The 16,891-nt window shown below is 38.4% G+C and overlaps 2 protein-coding genes across 6 annotated transcripts; both read right to left on the reverse strand.

Moving 5' to 3' along the window:
- Window positions 1–32: 32 nt before the first annotated feature.
- lim2.5 (lens intrinsic membrane protein 2.5) lies at window positions 33–4,102 on the reverse strand. The gene is made up of 5 exons (XM_042424700.1): window positions 4,025–4,102; window positions 2,235–2,447; window positions 795–944; window positions 430–564; window positions 33–94 (listed from the first exon to the last, which is right to left on the reverse strand). The coding sequence occupies exons 2-5, from the start codon at window positions 2,410–2,412 to the stop codon at window positions 33–35; spliced, it is 525 nt and encodes a 174-aa protein (XP_042280634.1). The 5' UTR covers window positions 2,413–2,447; window positions 4,025–4,102.
- A 1,256-nt stretch (window positions 4,103–5,358) lies between these two features.
- On the reverse strand, window positions 5,359–16,557 carry vsig10l (V-set and immunoglobulin domain containing 10 like). 5 transcript variants are annotated; one of them, XM_042422689.1, is made up of 16 exons: window positions 16,284–16,557; window positions 14,061–14,384; window positions 13,290–13,562; window positions 12,904–13,167; window positions 12,368–12,610; window positions 11,950–12,228; window positions 11,259–11,351; window positions 10,635–10,859; window positions 10,400–10,519; window positions 10,235–10,275; window positions 9,952–10,038; window positions 9,849–9,862; window positions 8,960–9,100; window positions 8,760–8,800; window positions 6,603–6,818; window positions 5,547–5,572 (listed from the first exon to the last, which is right to left on the reverse strand). In XM_042422689.1, exons 1-16 carry the CDS (start codon window positions 16,411–16,413, stop codon window positions 5,562–5,564), a joined length of 2,502 nt encoding a protein of 833 aa, XP_042278623.1. In that variant the 5' UTR covers window positions 16,414–16,557; the 3' UTR covers window positions 5,547–5,561. The 5 variants fall into 5 exon arrangements, with proteins under 5 accessions (XP_042278627.1, XP_042278623.1, XP_042278624.1 ...); XM_042422690.1 differs by lacking the exons at window positions 5,547–5,572; window positions 16,284–16,557 and adding an exon at window positions 14,625–14,890 and having other exon boundaries at window positions 6,329–6,818; XM_042422693.1 differs by lacking the exons at window positions 6,603–6,818; window positions 8,960–9,100 and having other exon boundaries at window positions 5,359–5,572; window positions 8,760–8,795.
- Between the last annotated feature and the right edge of the window lie 334 nt (window positions 16,558–16,891).

Raw genomic sequence — 16,891 nt, forward strand, 5'->3', positions numbered from 1 at the left:
TTGCATCCTTGACATGTTATTTCCTGTTAATTTTAACGTGGGCCAGCCACTCTTCTGCACTCATGCATTCTGTAGGCACACATGTAGAATATACCTGCAAAACAAAGCATAGGTAAACTGTAGAGTGGTATAGCGTTTACTTCAAAGCTGATCTCTACATATAATATGTAAAGTACAAGATAATAACACAATAATAAACAACTGTACTGAATTATTTTCTTTGTTTTTAGTTCTCCAGTGTAAATAATTCTTACTGAAGTGTGAGTTTGAAAAAAACCCCATATATATATATATATATATATAATGGCACCAACTTCAAGAATTACTGTAAATAAAGTTTCAAAAAAAATTAAACTGTATTTAAGAACTACCATCAGCAATATACAATAGTTACACTGAAATCTACCAAACTAATGTTCATGAACTAACCTGCAAAGAAGGTCATGAGCAGTGCCACCCAGCCTAGTATGTAGGACCAAGAGAAGCGCCAGTCACCAAAGCGCTTGCCCAGGAAGTTCACTGTCACCCCAGTGTAAATGGCCATTGCAAGCAAAACAAAGAGAGCTGGCATGGCAGACAGAGAGACACACATATTTAAATGAATATGTGTAATAGTGAAGGTCACCTCAAGCAAAGGTTATAGAGTTTCTTTAGCAGGCCTAGTAGACTTCCTCTGAGATTTACATGATATGCAAATTCACTGAATAATAATACATCATTCATAGCATGTGTGACATAGAAAACAAAACAAAATAATGTATCCATGTGGTTTATTCAAATCTTGTTTGACTCACTTGAAACAAAGAACATGATCCCAGCAGCAAATGAGCGGTTGAACCTCTCAAAGGCCGAGAAGTGGGCAAAGGAGAGGATTCCTGCGATGATGCCAGCAAAGCACGACATGGCAGAGAGGATCATGAAAGCACGAGTGGCATTCCAGTAGGCTGACAAGGAGTAAAACAAGAGAAGGAAAGCATGCTATGAAGATATGTGCATGATGATGAATGAAAAATGATAAAACCTTTATTTGATATGAAGGGTTTCAATACAAAATGAACTTAGCCATTTGACAAGCTCACTAGAAATGAATTAATCTTATTTGAGCCTTTAAAAATGATCTCTGGTATTTTATTAAACATAACTTTTGTCCTTGTTCATGTATATTGTTCCAGTGCACTGCTGGACTACAGCCAACTGTCATCAATTGGTTGGGTTGCACAGATAGATATTATGTGCATTTACAGTATTTAAGCACAATTTTAAGATACTGGTGCTTTGATTTACATTTTGTATGATGTTAAAAACATTGTGCCCACTTAATTTCAGAGGAACTTCTCTAAATTTAACACCACAACTGTTTACCTGACAACAAAAGCAACTGTGCCAAACAAGATTTTTTATGCAAAACATGAAGCAGTGCAGTAACTACCAATCCCTATATTGAGTGGGTAGGCCTATTGCAAACTAGACCAGTTGCCAAATTAGATGCCTTAGCAATAAAAAGGTTGTTTTTTTTTTAATTTTTCCAGGTTGTATTACAGCAGTGTATTTACTGTATATTGTTTATTTGTTCCAACACTTGATAATATTTATTCTCTAAGTGAAAAAGTCAAACATTTTTTTGTTTGACTTTTGGTTTGGTTGTGCATTATGTCAAAGGCAAATGCTTTAGGAAGTGTATCATTTTATGCACATTTACCCATCATTCAGGATGGCATGCAGTACTATAGTTCAACTTTGGAAACTTTTGAATCATGACAAGAATTTAAAATAATGTTCTGTGAGTCTGAACAGCCCTTGTCCACACAGTTATTGTAATTATAGACCAACTAGGCCCTGTTGGATTGAGGAAGAAGATACTATACCTACAGGTTAAAACACTGAAACTCTGTGAGAGACAGATCAGAATCAGGACTTTTGATAATCAATCACAACATTCTTTTACTTAAACTAGTAAAAGAAATAAAATTTTGTTGTTTTTTGACTCTTCAGTACTTTTACTGTTTCGTATTTTTTCTTCCATTAGTTCTGTCACACCAGTGTGCCAGTATGCATTACTCATCCAAAGTCTCCTCAAGAAGTTCCTGTTTCTCTACCTCAAAAGTAAGGACAGTCATATAATCATCAGTGTTAATCAACCAGATAAGTAGACTTGGACTCTGGTTAGCATTGCTGTACCTCAGGGAGACCCAAGACAACTTTTTAAGGGTGCAAGAAGATATTGTCCCACTTACCAATGCTGTCAGTCTGCATGTAGCACTTGCCAGACATGCAGTACCTCCACAGGCCCTGATGGGCAAAGCTGCCTGACAGACGATACTGCATCCAGTAGTCTGTAGCTGTGGAGACCACCAACAGGATGTTCCCCACAATGGCACAAAACAGGCCCCCTCCCATGAAGCTGTACATCATGAGTGACACTATGACAGCAGTTAAGGCTTTATGCACTGGGCAAAGAGAAAAGAAGATGGGAGTCAGTGGTGCAAGTGAGCTTGTAGTAATGAAGTAGTCATTTTCTATAACAGGGTTTGTAAATTTAGTTTTAGTGTTTATTCAGTAGGAAACGGATTAAGGAAACAGATATGGCCTGAAGGAGTAGATGCAGGGCCAGGGAAAAATATAGGAGCTGCCAAAATTTGTCAGTGTGCTGCGGTATTAGCCAGCAACACAACAGGTAGAAATGGAGGTTTATTTAAGAGCTATGGTGAGGACATCATGAAGACATTAGTTCATATTTCCCTTTCAGATTTACTTAAGAGGACAGGGGGCTAAAACCAACATGCTCTCTGGCACGTACCATCTTTGCTAACCATTACTTAACCATGTTAAATTTATACCACTCCATTCCCCAGGAACAGTTATTTTTGTTATATAAACATTGGGCCTACACTATTCTAATAGCAGCAACATAATCAGTTGTTCATTCAGTGAGAAGCTGCCTATATACATGAGGATGTTAGAGTTAGTCAATCCATGTATGCATATTTTGTCTTGACTACACAGTTAGCTGCAACAACAAAGCACAGAAGTCTTCATGAGCACTGCTCACCTGGACAGAGTACTCATACCAACCACAGTACAACCAGCACATAGCAACATGTGCTCTCTCTGTTTGAACACATTTTTTATACTCACTACTGCAAATCTACATCTTTAGTACAACCACACAAAACCCAAATAAGAAAATAGCCTAAGAACACCACAGTCAACTCCTACACAACTCATAATGCTTTGAGAGATCCTTTTATTGTCATTCAGCAAAACATCAGTGATGCAAAGCAGAACGAAATTACGAGCATGGTACCGTTAAAAACACAGATAAATAAAAAGAAAAGCAGTATATAAAACGAGAGCTCTATAAATAAATATGTATAAAAAACTGAATAATAAATAATTTCTGGGCATTGCACAGGTGTGAGGTGTAAGGAATATTGAACCAAAGTTTTAAAATGAGAACAATGACAGCAGATTAAAGCACGTGATCATTTTTCTGTGAATTAGTCTGACTCCTTCAACACAAACAGGTTAAACACTATTCCTATGAACGGCTGTAGGCATAATCTGTTTTAAGTAAGTATCACAACAAATTGATATGAACTGGTCAACACAATCAGCAGGGCAAGTGACACAGCTGTGTCAACTGCTGTGTCAGTTTTGCTCCAAGCTATCAGAGACAGCATACACCACCCACACTCTTGGGTAAAGAAGGTCTGAACACAATAAATGTATCTGTATATATGAAGTAAACCAGAGAAATCTTGAATCTCAGGATTAAGAAATCTCAAGAAATATATCATGTATTAAGTAAAAGCAATGTATGTTACTTAAATGTAGCACATGTTGTCTAAACAGTGAGAGTTAAACCCCTGAAAGCTTGTCACCATCACTTGGTGAAGGCCCTCTTGGCCCACCTGTGAGATATACAGTCATTGGTTAGCATGCCATGATATGCTTTCTATTTTATTTTTCTCCTACTCGTTCCTAGCATCTAAGTGTCATCAGCCATTAACAAAAGATATCTTACCTGAATTCCTCAGGATAAACCAACCCTCTTAAGTATCAGCCTTTCCTCAGGGAAAGAGTGAGAGGGAGTGCAAGCCAGGAGTGAGCAAAACGTCAAAGAGGAAGCCCTAGGCTGAATTCCAAAAAGTTATCCCCTCCACTTTTCTGTCGATGGAGGCAAAATCCTTTAAAACAATCAGCACAGAACAAACGCACTTGAGCTGGTGGGCCAAAACCCACGTGACTCTTTCACAGTGAACTACATGGGTGTATTTGGGGGGTCAGGGGAGTAGGGAGGGGTGATGGTGTTTGGGGATGGGGGAGGGTCTGGGATACGAGGCCGGTGCACCGCAGTCCTTGTCTGTTGTTCTATTAGGCATTCTGGAACTGTGGATGTGCAAAGGCTTGCAGTACTGCTGTGGTCAATGGAACATGCTGAAGCGCACATTTTCTTTCAGTGTGGCTGGGGTGTGGTCATGGGGACAGATACACGCTTAGAACAGACACATGACCAAAGAGTTGCTTAATAAAATGACACACTGCATGCAGCGTGCACTATACATATTCACCCTGAATATGTAATGACATTGTGGTAACATTGCACTGACAGTAAAAGGCTGCCCAATGTCACTAAATGATATCAGTATTAACACTGCAAGCCACAGGACATGCATCAACCTAATTCACATGGCTTGTGAACAGTCACAGCTGCTGATACATTTGCCATATCAGTGGGTTATCTAAAAAGAGAAAAATCAAATATGTGCACACATGATTACATCTCAGATGATCTTTGTTACTGTAATATCCAGTAAGTAAGTAATGATGTCATTTGTGTTTAGCAACCTAATTAAATCTGCATAAGGGCTTCTCATGAGTGATCAGGTTTATTTGACAATCCCAACATATATACAAACTGCCTTGAACACAGAGATTATTTAAGAAAACACAGTGCAGCTAAAAGGTGTATCTCCACTGCAGTTGCAGGCATAAAATGGGTTTCAGTATTCTTTCAAAATATTGTATGACTAAGAAAAAAAATGAGCACTGTCATTCCACACAGCTTCTGGGGAAGTCTCGCCTAATTTGTGTAACCACTGTGTTCATAAGAAGTGAATGATGAATTTTACATCACAGCTGAGGGACAATCAATTATGGTAGATGTGTATTCTCTATACTGTCTGTTCAGGTACAGCTAATGTCTACACATGACTGTTCATTGTGAAAACCTCCCAAAATGCAAATGGGGTGTAGTACTAGTATCGAGGCAAATCCAACTCTTTCATAGAATGCTGATGTCACAGACAAATCACCTGACATAGATTTAAAAATGCCAAAATGAATACTATTTTAAAAAGCAGCTTGTTTAGGTCAAAGTGTGCAGATACATTGTTGCAGACAGCACTTTTGATTTTTGCTCTTTGGTTCAATTAGAACTAATGTCATGATCCTCCAGGTTAATTCAAAAATTACATTGTGAGTGTCCAGTGGTGTCCAGATGACAACAGCCTCACACCTGATGACCTCATTTACCACCAAACATGGTAAGTGTGGTAAGATCATTGGGCATCTAACACAAAGAGAAAGAGATGGACATTGGGGTTAATGGATCATAAATCCAAAATTCCTTGAAAAGAGGCATTAGGTAATTTATTACATTTACCATCTGGTTATTCCTTTGTTTCTTTGCTTGTTTGTATATATGCACAATGTTGAAATAGAAGATAAAATATAAAAAGTCAGAGAAAAACTATTATTGTAAGAGGTTAAAACACAAAGGAATATTCATACAATCACAAAAGATGTGCAGGCAAAGCCAAAAGCCAAAAGTATCTTTTTTTTTTTATTATTTCAGGAGCAAAATATCCACAGTCAACATTCACACATTCATTTGTGTAAACCAGGATCAACAAATTGTTCAAAATAGAAAGGTTCTAAAAGTTAACGATGAGGAATTTCTTAACATTACAAAAAAAATAAAAACCATCTCAAGAAAAGTTTACAAAATTACTGAGAATTGAATTCCAGATTGTAAGACCCCTGTTAGAAATTCCAAATCTGGTAGTTCCCTCAGCTACCAGATGGAAGTGCAACAACCTTGAAAGGACTGTGGATGGTGATCTCTCTTCCCATGATGTGAGCTGGTTACTGGGTAATTATATTGGTTGTTCCATGAATGGTAAGTGTGTGAACAATCGCAAGTTAGCAATCGCACTCTCTCAGCATTAGCCCTGGAAACTATAGCACAGTCAGGAGTTTGGAAAAGAGTGTTACTCAGTCTAAAGTATTCAAAGCTCATTATGATTTGGGACCACAATGCATTGAATGAATTACACATCATGTGATTTTATTCAATGGAAGAGAGATATATAAGGGATTTTAGTACAATTGTGCCAAAGGACAAATCCTGACAGCAACACCTGCACAGCATGTTGGTTGTGCCCAATGGCACCTCACATGGTAGAGGCAGCTGGACATCTGAGTTAAGACACTGAATTGTCATGTGAATTTCAGTCTCTTGGGTCAGTGGTTGAATGTGGAGACAGGCAGTGAGTATTACATGAAATCTAAAATTAAACTGATTTAGGGAGTATACTCACACTCTGAACTGTTGGCCCTGCCTGTGGGGGTGTTGATTGCAGTGTAAAATGTCTGCATGATGCTATGTGCATTCTGAGTCAGAGCTGTGAGAGGTCCACCCTTCATGTCATTACACAGGAAGTATCTCACTGGAGGTTTGCCATCACAGGCACATACATTTGCAAAAAATGGAACTATTGTCTTGTCTGTAGGATACAGACAGACATTGGTGAGTCCTGAGATAAAAGAAAAAAAGACAAGTAGAGTAACATAAATTTAACTGAGGTAAATTATGTTGCACACAAAATCAACATTTCTTTGCAGGCTAGACAAACACTGTGTCTGCAATGTCACACTTTTTTTGATTAGCCCTTCCTCATTTTATGAGGTTTACTTCTTTAAAGTGTAAGCAGCTGAAATGCCTTAAAGGCCTAATACATATTTTTGACTAAACATATTTCAGCATACATACAGTTTCAAAGATTTTAAGCTATAGTCATCAAAATTTTGTGTTGTTCAAGTGATCACAATTTTTTTTGCAGCAATGCGGCAATGTTTACAAATAATGTAAAAAAAAAAATGAATTGAACATCATCAGAAAACATTTTTTAACATTTAGTTGTTGTCTGTGGTTAGTCAATGTGCAATGTCTGTGGTAATTAGATTACCATCCACATTTGGATGATGTGGCTGTAAATGTTGAAAGATGTTTTACAGCACACACCCTTATAACTTCTGTTCATTTAGAATTTGTGGTAAACTAAAGGAAGATCAAATTCAAGGGGGTGAAAAGGCAAGCAGACAAAGAACGTGACTATAGTATAGTCAGCTCTTATTATCACCATTGAAATTTGTCCAATGATTTTCAACCTCTATTGTCCTGAAAAGGTCTTAAAGGATAGATTCATAGTTTTTCAAGTCTGTCTTAAAACAACAGTCAGGTGACCAAATTAACATTGACATCATGTTTTTCTTGCTGTAATAATTCCTCCTGTTCATACTGGCTATTATGAGATCCCTTCATGACACACTTTCAGTGTAAGTGATGGGGAACAAAATCACCTTCCTTCTTCTTTCTGTGCAAAAATGTATTCAAAGTTTGTTTGAAACTAATATGAAGATTCAGACATCCAAGTTAGTCAACTCAAGTCGATATCTCTCAAAGTTACTGTCTTTTTAGTGCCAAATTCCCTCTTTTTGTTACTGTCCTTCCACTGCAGCTAAACAGGAAAACCCCGTTGAGACACAAAGAGGGAATTTTTTTACTAAACGGATTGTAGCTGTGGCACATATCCACTTTATTTGACTAATTCAGACAGCTGAAGTCTCATATTATCTTTGAAACTTTTAAATATATTTTTTCTCAAAATGAATTTTGTCCCCCATCACTTACACTGAAAGCGCCTTCTCATGGTCAGTATGAACAGGAGGAATGATTACAGTGAGCAAAACCTGTTTCAATATTCATATGGGCACCTGACTACTGTTTTAAGACAGACTTGAAAAATTGTGAACCTGTCCTTTAATTGTGTACTTACAGTTCCCCTCCACTCAAAAATATGTTTTTCTTCTTGTTCCTACAGTTGAATGTTTGAGAATGTGCAGAGTTTGACACTAGAAGGCTGTTTTCATGTTTGTCTGCTGAAAGTGGAAAGTTTCTCTGTGCTCATTGAAAATCCAATTTTAAGTGGTGGGACTACAAGCATGACTTGTGACATTACAAATACTTTGGAAGCCAATCCAGGAAGCCAAGTTTTATTGTCAATCCACAGTATGCGCAGGGCATACAGAGGAGTGAAATTTCATTCCTCCAGGGCCACAGTGTAGCATAAAGACAGGTGACAAATTAAAGGAAAAACCTGAACAAATGAGTGGAGAAACATATTGCATGCAGATGCTTCCACACAGGTGCACTGCATGGTACAATTAAGAAATTAACATCTAATCATGCTCAAGCAAATACGATAGAACGATGAGATGTAATGATAAGAAACACAGTATGAGGATTAGCACAGCAGCATATGTCTCTGGAGGAAAACAAAACAGATCCAGCATCATAACAAATGCTTTATATTGTTATCCAACCACTCACAGCCACTACCGAATCCACATACAGCAGCAGATCACTGTCACAAAGTGGTTTGAACACATGAAAAGCTTAAAAATGAAGAGAATACCTTGGATGACAGAGAAGTGAGGTCCTCTGGGAAAGTCTGTTCTATGGGGGAAGCATAAACATAAGCAAACAGATAAAAATATGTTGACAGTGTATGCTAGTACTTACTCTACTATAAGCCTGATATTGTTATGTATTTAAAGCATAAACATGTTTTCCACATTCTTCACATTCAGTCATGACATCAAGAAACTAAATTACCTTGGAGGTTTTTTGAACCTTTGGTTGATACTGGATCCAGTGTTTTCTGCACTGTCACTTCTGTTTTTTCCATGTGAGGCCAGGCCAGTGGTGTGACTTTGTCTTATACAACAAACAATTTCGTATGTAGTCCTAAATGTGCTAGTGTCAGAGATTGAACTAAATAATAATCTTCTGAAAAGGTAAAGGAACAAAACATCTCTTTCAAGTCATGCTCCATGTCCACTGGTATAAAAAAGTAGTATTTTTAATCACTATCAGTGATGACAAATAAAAAATGGCAAAACTACAATTTAACAAAACATGCAAAAAATAGCAAATGGAAATGAGGACACTTAAGTGATTAAATGAATTGGCAGATTATGAAGAGATTCCAATTTTACTTTTTTTTGTAAGTAACATCAACATTTTTTTAAATACATTTCATAAAATAAATGTTTAAATGGTTAATTGCATGCCTAAAAATATAGAAATATAGAAAATGAATTACACTGATCAATATGTTGATCATAACGTAGAGAGGGAGTTTTTGTGCAAGTGCACATTATGTTCCAATAACATACTGTGATGGGGGACATTACATTAGTATAGTTTTAAATTATTTTTTATTATTATTTTTTCCTTGATATTTAAAACTTTGAAAATTTCAGATTATACAGAATAGTGGTACAAAGCTCAATTTCCACAGAAAATAGTTAATAACACTGATCCTTATTTTAGTTAGAATAACAATACAAATATAGAATATCTCATACATTAAAACACAACACATAAAAAATAAAGCACACTATACAAAATCAAAATACATCTCAAGACAAACGTGGGAATTTAGACAGTTGTAGCAACTCTGACAGGCGGTGGAGGGACAAATGTGGGGAGAGCCACTGACCTTTCAGATGGAGTCTGAAAGAAAACAGAAACAAGCCAGATCATTTGCTGTAACCTGACAAAAGAAACAATTTTCGACTTGGATATTTTATTAGAAAGACTACCTGCTGCAATCTATTGTAATCAGGGGGAGACTTCAGCCCTCCTGTCAACAGGTTATGAGGAGTTACATCTGGTTGTGTTGCTATTGACTGTGAGTGAGAAGAAGAGAAGCTGAAAAAACCAACCAAAATAACAGATGCAGAATTCATTGTGCAACACACAAATTAATGAATACATACTCTATCTGATGTAGAATATGGTGTATATTCTACACTCCAAAACTATTTACTAATCTGTTGCCATTGAAGCTACATTTATGCTGTTGACCAGTGAAGTGATTCTAACCTTCTCCACTGCTCTGGACATTGGATATCTTGTCTGCCGATCTGCAAAACACAGAAAAAAAAAGTAAAAAATATTTGATCGCAGAGCGAGAAAGAAAATACTACATGCCACCATGTTGAAATCTTTGAATCAGATTTTGGTGCAAAACAAGCATATTTCACCTACTTTTGTTCTTGGTGCAGTAGACGCAGAGGTAGATTAAGCCGCACAGCAGGAGCAGGAAGAGAAGGCTACAGGGAATTCCAGCTGCAATGCCAGCGATGGCCGGGCCGCTTAGCCCCTCACCTATCACCAGAACACACAGTAACGAATCATTTTTATTACTGAAGTATCATCATCGAACTCGTGATATGAAATGTGCCACTCTAATACACACACAATCACAAACACTTTACCATACCTGGGCCAATTCTTTGGACCTCTGATGGCTCTCCTTCAGTCATACGTGCTCTGGGGATGACCCGAAACCAGTATGTTGATTTAGGATTAAGGACAAAGATGTCCGCACTCCGGGCAGAGCCAGGTTTCTTCTGGATGGTGCGGTATCTGTTTGAGTTGCCTTTAGTTTGGTTGCCATTACGATTTCCACTCAAGAGGTCTGGTCCTTTCATTTGGATGTCAAACCCTGTGTAAAGGCACATGTGAGTAATGTTTACTGTCCCCTTGAATTAAAGCCAGTTTGATGACCAATCAGCCAACTAGATGTCAGAATCTCAACTTTTATGTGCTATTTGATATGGAAAACTCTTGTTGATATTTGATGTACTGTACGTAAAAACAAAAACTGGCATTTGCTTTTCATTGTACATTTGTCCTTAAAACATTTTTTTCCAAAACACAGCATCGCCCTGCTAGTGGCTTCACACATTAGACAATATTTACACCCCTATCTTCTATGTTGAGTTTTTGTTTTCAACACTGTGTTGGCATTCTTCCTGAGTGGTTTCACTGAGATGTGCAAATTCAAAACAAGAAGATTGGGTTTGCTCTGGAGCTGCCTTCCTAGAGTTAATCACTGCTTTACCTGTAACAACAGAGGTAGGCGGGACCTCCCAGGTCAATGTGACAACAGTTCCATCTTGATTAAGGAACAAACTGGAATCTGAGATCGACGGTCCTGGAGAGAGAGGGATTGTGAGCGAGGGGGAGATCAAGAGGGGCCAGGGGGGAGGGATATGTATAACAAGACTGGAGAGCTTTGTTTAAAGGGAAAGAGCAACCTCAGGTATTACTTAGCTCTCTGTCTGAGGCTCCATTGTTTCCTTTCACTCTGGTAATGCTAGTAGTCCAAATTAGAAACAACTGAATCCTTAGTATTTAAAAGACAGCACAAATAATCACTACACTACGTAATGAATTGCAGTGGTGGAAAAAGTAATACAATCAATTGTTACAATAAGTCTTTCAATATTTTGTGATGTGATCTATCATGTATCCTTTAAATGAACTGATATGTTTTTTTATGTAAAGCTGTACAATAACAAGTAACTTCAGCCGTCAGATGATTGTAGTGATGTAAAAAAGTAAAATCATTTCCTCTAAAATGTGGTGGAGTGGAAGTTGCACAACATGATTAGATTCAAGTGAAGTACAAGTACCTAGAAATTGCACATAACTTGAGTAACATACTTTTCTTCCCTGCTGTATAGTGACAGGCAGTCCACAAACCAATAGCAGCAGGCAGGAGGTGTGTATTTCCAAAGGTAATACTATACCTCGTAATTGTATTTCCCTTCTCTGGCTGCCCAATGGGTTGTGGCAGGTGCAGGTGTAGTTTCTGAGGAGAAAGATGCTGACATTATAATGACGAATCATGAGCTGAGTGGTGTTGTTGCTGATCTGGTTTGTCGTCCCATTGATGACATCTTCGCTGCCTTTGGACCATGACACCACAGCCTTAGGCGAGGCCTCACTGACACAATGGATACTGACCACTATTTTGCCCTCAGAGTCAACTGTGGTTCTCACAGCTGGAAGGAACTCCATTGGACTACCTAGAGAGTATCAGGTTCTATTTAGTGATTTTTAGATGCCATCTTTAAAGTCACGGATGCAGAACATAATTTTTTGAAGGATAGGATTTACAATCCATCAGGAGAGATGATCCATAAAAATAAAAAAAGTGAAACTTACTTGCAGTAATGTGGCACTTATTCTGTTCGACTGGGTGGTCTGCTATGCAGGTGACAGTTTTCCCATTCAGGTTGTCCGAAGCGGTGACAGTCAGGTTGAAGCTTCCTGCATCATTGCTGGTGTTACTTAAGGCTGGGAAAGAAAGTTGGGCCTGTGGGGTTCCCCCTGACCACCGACAGTGGTACTGCAAGTTGCTGTTATTCACCGACTGCACAGAGCACACTGGGTTTCCTGGCGGCTTTTCTGTCCAATGAAAATTGATCATGCATCATAAAATGTTTATGAAGCAAGCAGCATTTTCAAATCATGAACAATGTTGAATGAGAGTCCTGTATTTACAAATCACAAAATATCAACTTTTTAAGGGTTAGGGAAAGCAGTCTTACTTTTAGCTTTTGTCTACGTGTTAACCTAGTACTATTCCTAGTACTTATTCTTCTAAAATTCCTCAATACATGGTAATTCAGAAATTTGCAAAAATGTCAAATCCTTTCACATGCAAACATGCTTTAAACATGATATTCATGTTCACATACCATAAATGTTTAAAATAATGTTCTTTTGGCGCTTTTCTTCAGTCTCCTCATTGAGCAGCGTGCAGGTATAAACACCTCCTTGACTGGTCCGTACATTGGTCAGATTGAGAACTCCTTGGGAATCAGAAAGGGTCTGACCACCAAAGACCCACTCAGCAGTCGGCCGGGGGAATCCATCAGCGTGGCAGGAGAGGCTAAGTGAATCATTTGATACATAAAACTGCTTAGCTGGACTGGCTATAAGTATGGGCTCATCTGGTCCATCTATGACACACCACAAAGAATGGAGGGGAGAGTTATGAGAAAATGAGGGGACACCATCAGAAACAGATGTTTTAGATAGATGGATTTGATAAAGAAGAATTTCAGTCAGTTATTAATCTTACACAGCACATTGACATTCATGTGAGTTGTCACATTGCTGAAAGGGTTCGTCAGTGACAGCGTGTACCGTCCTGAGTCACTTCGGTTCGGCCTGAGGATGACAAGGCTCCTTTGCTCCACTGAGTAGTGTGAGTTGGTTTTAATCTCTCTGCCATCGAAGAACCACATCTGTTGCTCAACCACTCCTTGCAGCATGCTGTATTGCAGAATGAACCGGTCAGTTCCTTCTTTGGCAAACGCAGGCTGTGTGCTCAGAGTCACATTCTGGATGTTTTCTGTGAAAGAAAAGGTGAATGGTGGAACAGGTGGATGGCATACTGTACAAATGCACTGTTGTAATCTTATTATACTGGTGAATCTAGATTAAATAATCAGTCGTAAACTTTCTTAAAACCTGCAGGATTACTGCAGTACATTATTGCTTACTTAACCACATTTACTATGCAGAGGCAACAACACAACAGCACCCTTGGAGCTGGCAGAGATCCAATAATCTTGTTCTCAGACTGTATTCAATACAGAAGGTAATCAACTAGACACAAAAATGCTGCATGTGTTACTTGACTTTGTTTTTCTTTCTTTTTCCTTCTCCATTTGCTGTAATAGTGCAACCTTAAAAAAATGGCATGCAGTCATATAAATTGTGGAACAAGAATATACAAAATATGTAGTGAAAATGTTGGTTAATATTATGAACAAGTTTATGCAGCAAGTAAATCCCAATTCCACTTCAGCAGCACATGTCAAAACAACAGCTCTAGTCAGGTACTTACCAAATACTTTCAGAGTGAAATTTGTGGTGGCTGTACCCAGTCCGGACTTTGTCATTTCAATGGTGTAGTCATTGGTATAGTTAAGTGGCACATTTACAAAGGTAAGAGATCCATCTTGCTCAATCCTCAGCACTTTTGTGTTGTCTATGTCTGGGAGACTATCGGAGCCAATAGTCCAGGTGACGACAGGTAAATTACCCATAAACCAGGTAACTGCTGGGTCAGGGGCACCACTGAAGGACACAGTCAGAGTCACATTGGTGCCAGCTACAGCATTCACCAATGCAGGACCAGCCGGAGAAACAACCAATTCACAGTGAGCACCTGTAAGTGTCAAGCCAAGTAATTAGTTTAAAGAGGAAATATGTATTTCTCTATTTTCTAAATGCTTGGTGAGCTTGTGTAGGGATAAAGCCATACATTGGAATGAATATCCTATGCATGCCTGCCCCTATTAAAAAATCTAAACAAATATATTATGAATGTAGTTCAGTGGGATTCAAGAGAACAAGCAAGGGTATTTTTCATGCCCATTTCCCCCTCTGTGAAGAATACAAATCTTACCTTGAGAAGTAAAGATAAGAATAATCATCAGAAATAATGCACTTAATCGCTCAGATTGATCTAGCCTCTTCATTTTCATGAAAATAAAAACACCACAAACAGCCAAGCACAAACTCAAGCGTATCCACCTCTGAGAACCATTAACGAACTAGAAGACTTTGATGAAGAAATGTCCTTGGACAGCAGTGACTGTGTGAGCTGCCTGTGTATACCTCTCCGTGCAGTGCAGAGGGAGCTGTCAGCAGGGCGAGTGAGTAGCTCACCTGTGCTGAGTCAAAGCCTTGATTGTGCAAGTGAGGCCACGCCTCTTATCTAATTACACATAACAGTATCTACTGTGCTTGTGTTTTGTTAGGAATCCAATGTTACTTTGATTTATAATGTATCTCCTTTGAATAGGGCACGTGATGAGTGCCCATTAAGATTTCATTTTTAAATTTAGGTATCTAATAATGGTGTCTCTGTGCTAGGCTCTATCTTGCTGATACCCTCACCAAACCAGTCAACATGACAAACAATGATGTGGGAAAGTGAGGAAAACCTGATGCCGTGAGATGACCCGCATATGTCTTCTGACACATAAGCTATATTTTGAGTATTTGCTGATTGACTCAACATGACATAATGGTGCAGAAACTGGTTTCTGTTCAAATATATTTATAGCACTGTGTTATGTTGAAATGGGCAAAAATCCATAATATGCACTATAATGCAGACTGTTTTTTGCAGACTCTATTACAGTTGAAATTGCAACTCAGTATTTCACAATTTCTGACATTTAACTATGGTAAACACTCCCTATGGGTCAGTTAGAATCACTACTTTATTTTAAGAATGTGAAATGTCAGAATAATAGTAGAGAGAATGATTTATTTCAGCTTTTATTTCTTTCATCACATTCTCAGTGAGTCAAGAGTTTACATACACTTAGTATTTGGTAGCATTGCTTTTAAATTGTTTAACTTGGGTCAAAGGTTTCGAGTAGATTTCACAAGCTTCTCACAATACGTTGCTGGAAATTTGGCCCATTCCTCCTAACAGAACTAGTGTAACTGAGTCAGGTTTGTATGCCTCCTTGCTCACACACAGTTTCAGTTCTGCCCATTGGATTATTGGATTGAGGTCAGGGTTTTGTGATGGCCATTCCAATACCTTGATTTTGTTGTCCTAAAGCCATTTTGCCACAACTCTGGAAGAATGCTTGGGATCATTGCCCGTTTGGAAGACCCATTTGCAACCAAGCTTTAACTTCCTGGCTGATTTCTTCAGACGTTGCTTCAATGTATCCTTATAATTGTTCTTCCTCATATTCCCATCTATTTTGTGAAGTACATCAGTCCCTTCTGCAGCAAAGCACCCCCACAACATGATACTGCCCTCCCCCCCAGTGCTTCATGGTTGGGATGGTGCTCTTCAGCAGGCAAGCCTCCCTCTTTCCTCCAAACATAACAATGGTCATTATGGCCAAACTTCAATTTTTATTTCATCAGATCAGAGGACATTTCTCAAAGTAAGATATTTGTCCCCATTTATAGTTGCAAACTGTAGTCTGGCTTTTTTATGGCAGTTTTGGAGCAGTGGCTTCTTCCTTGCCGAGTGGTCTGGTCAGGTTATGTTGATAAAGGACTCATTTTACTGTGGATATAGATACTTTTGTACCTGTTTCCTCCAGCATCTTCACAAGGTCCTTTGCTGTTGTTCTGGGATTGATTTGCACTTTTCGTGCCAAACTACGTTCATCCCTAGGAGACAGAACACATCTCCTTCCCGGGCGGTATGACAGCTGCATGGTCCCATGGTGTTTATACTTGTGTACTATTAGTTGTGCAGATGAATGTGGTACCTTCAGGTGTTCGGAAATTGCTCCCAGGGATGAACCAGACTTGTGGAGGTCCACAATTTTTTTCTGAGGTCTTGGCTGATTTCTTTTGATCTTCCCATGATGTAAAGCAAAGAGGCACTGAGTCTGAAGGTAGGCCTTTAAATACATCCACAGGCACACCTCCAATTGACTCACATGATGTCAATTAGCCTATCAGAAGCTTCTAAAGTCATGATTGACATCATTTTCTGGAATTTTCCAAGCTGTTTAAAGTCAACTTAGTGTATGTGAACTTCTGAATCACTGGAATTGTGATATAGTGAAATGAAATAAACAAAGATTGTAATATAAATGAAATAATCTGTCTGTAAACAATTGTTGTAAAAAATAGCTTATGTCATGCACAAAGTAAATGTCCTCACCAACTTGCCAAAACTATAGTTTG

This window comes from Thunnus maccoyii, chromosome 10 (assembly GCF_910596095.1).
Source record: "Thunnus maccoyii chromosome 10, fThuMac1.1, whole genome shotgun sequence".
Taxonomy (NCBI): Eukaryota; Metazoa; Chordata; class Actinopteri; order Scombriformes; family Scombridae; genus Thunnus; species Thunnus maccoyii.

Coding starts and splice junctions, on each gene's coding strand:
- lim2.5 (XM_042424700.1), bottom strand. CDS start 2,412: ATGATGTACAGCTTCATGGGAGGGGGCCTGTTTTGTGCCATTGTGGGG. Junction 945..2,234: donor CATGCAGACTGACAGCATTG/GTAAGTGGGACA, acceptor ACTCCTTGTCAG/CCTACTGGAATGCCACTCGT. Junction 565..794: donor GATCATGTTCTTTGTTTCAA/GTGAGTCAAACA, acceptor CTGCCATGCCAG/CTCTCTTTGTTTTGCTTGCA.
- vsig10l (XM_042422689.1), bottom strand. CDS start 16,413: ATGCAGCTGTCATACCGCCCGGGAAGGAGATGTGTTCTGTCTCCTAGG. Junction 10,520..10,634: donor GGTCCAAAGAATTGGCCCAG/GTATGGTAAAGT, acceptor TTCTGGTGATAG/GTGAGGGGCTAAGCGGCCCG. Junction 10,276..10,399: donor CTACTGCACCAAGAACAAAA/GTAGGTGAAATA, acceptor TGTGTTTTGCAG/ATCGGCAGACAAGATATCCA.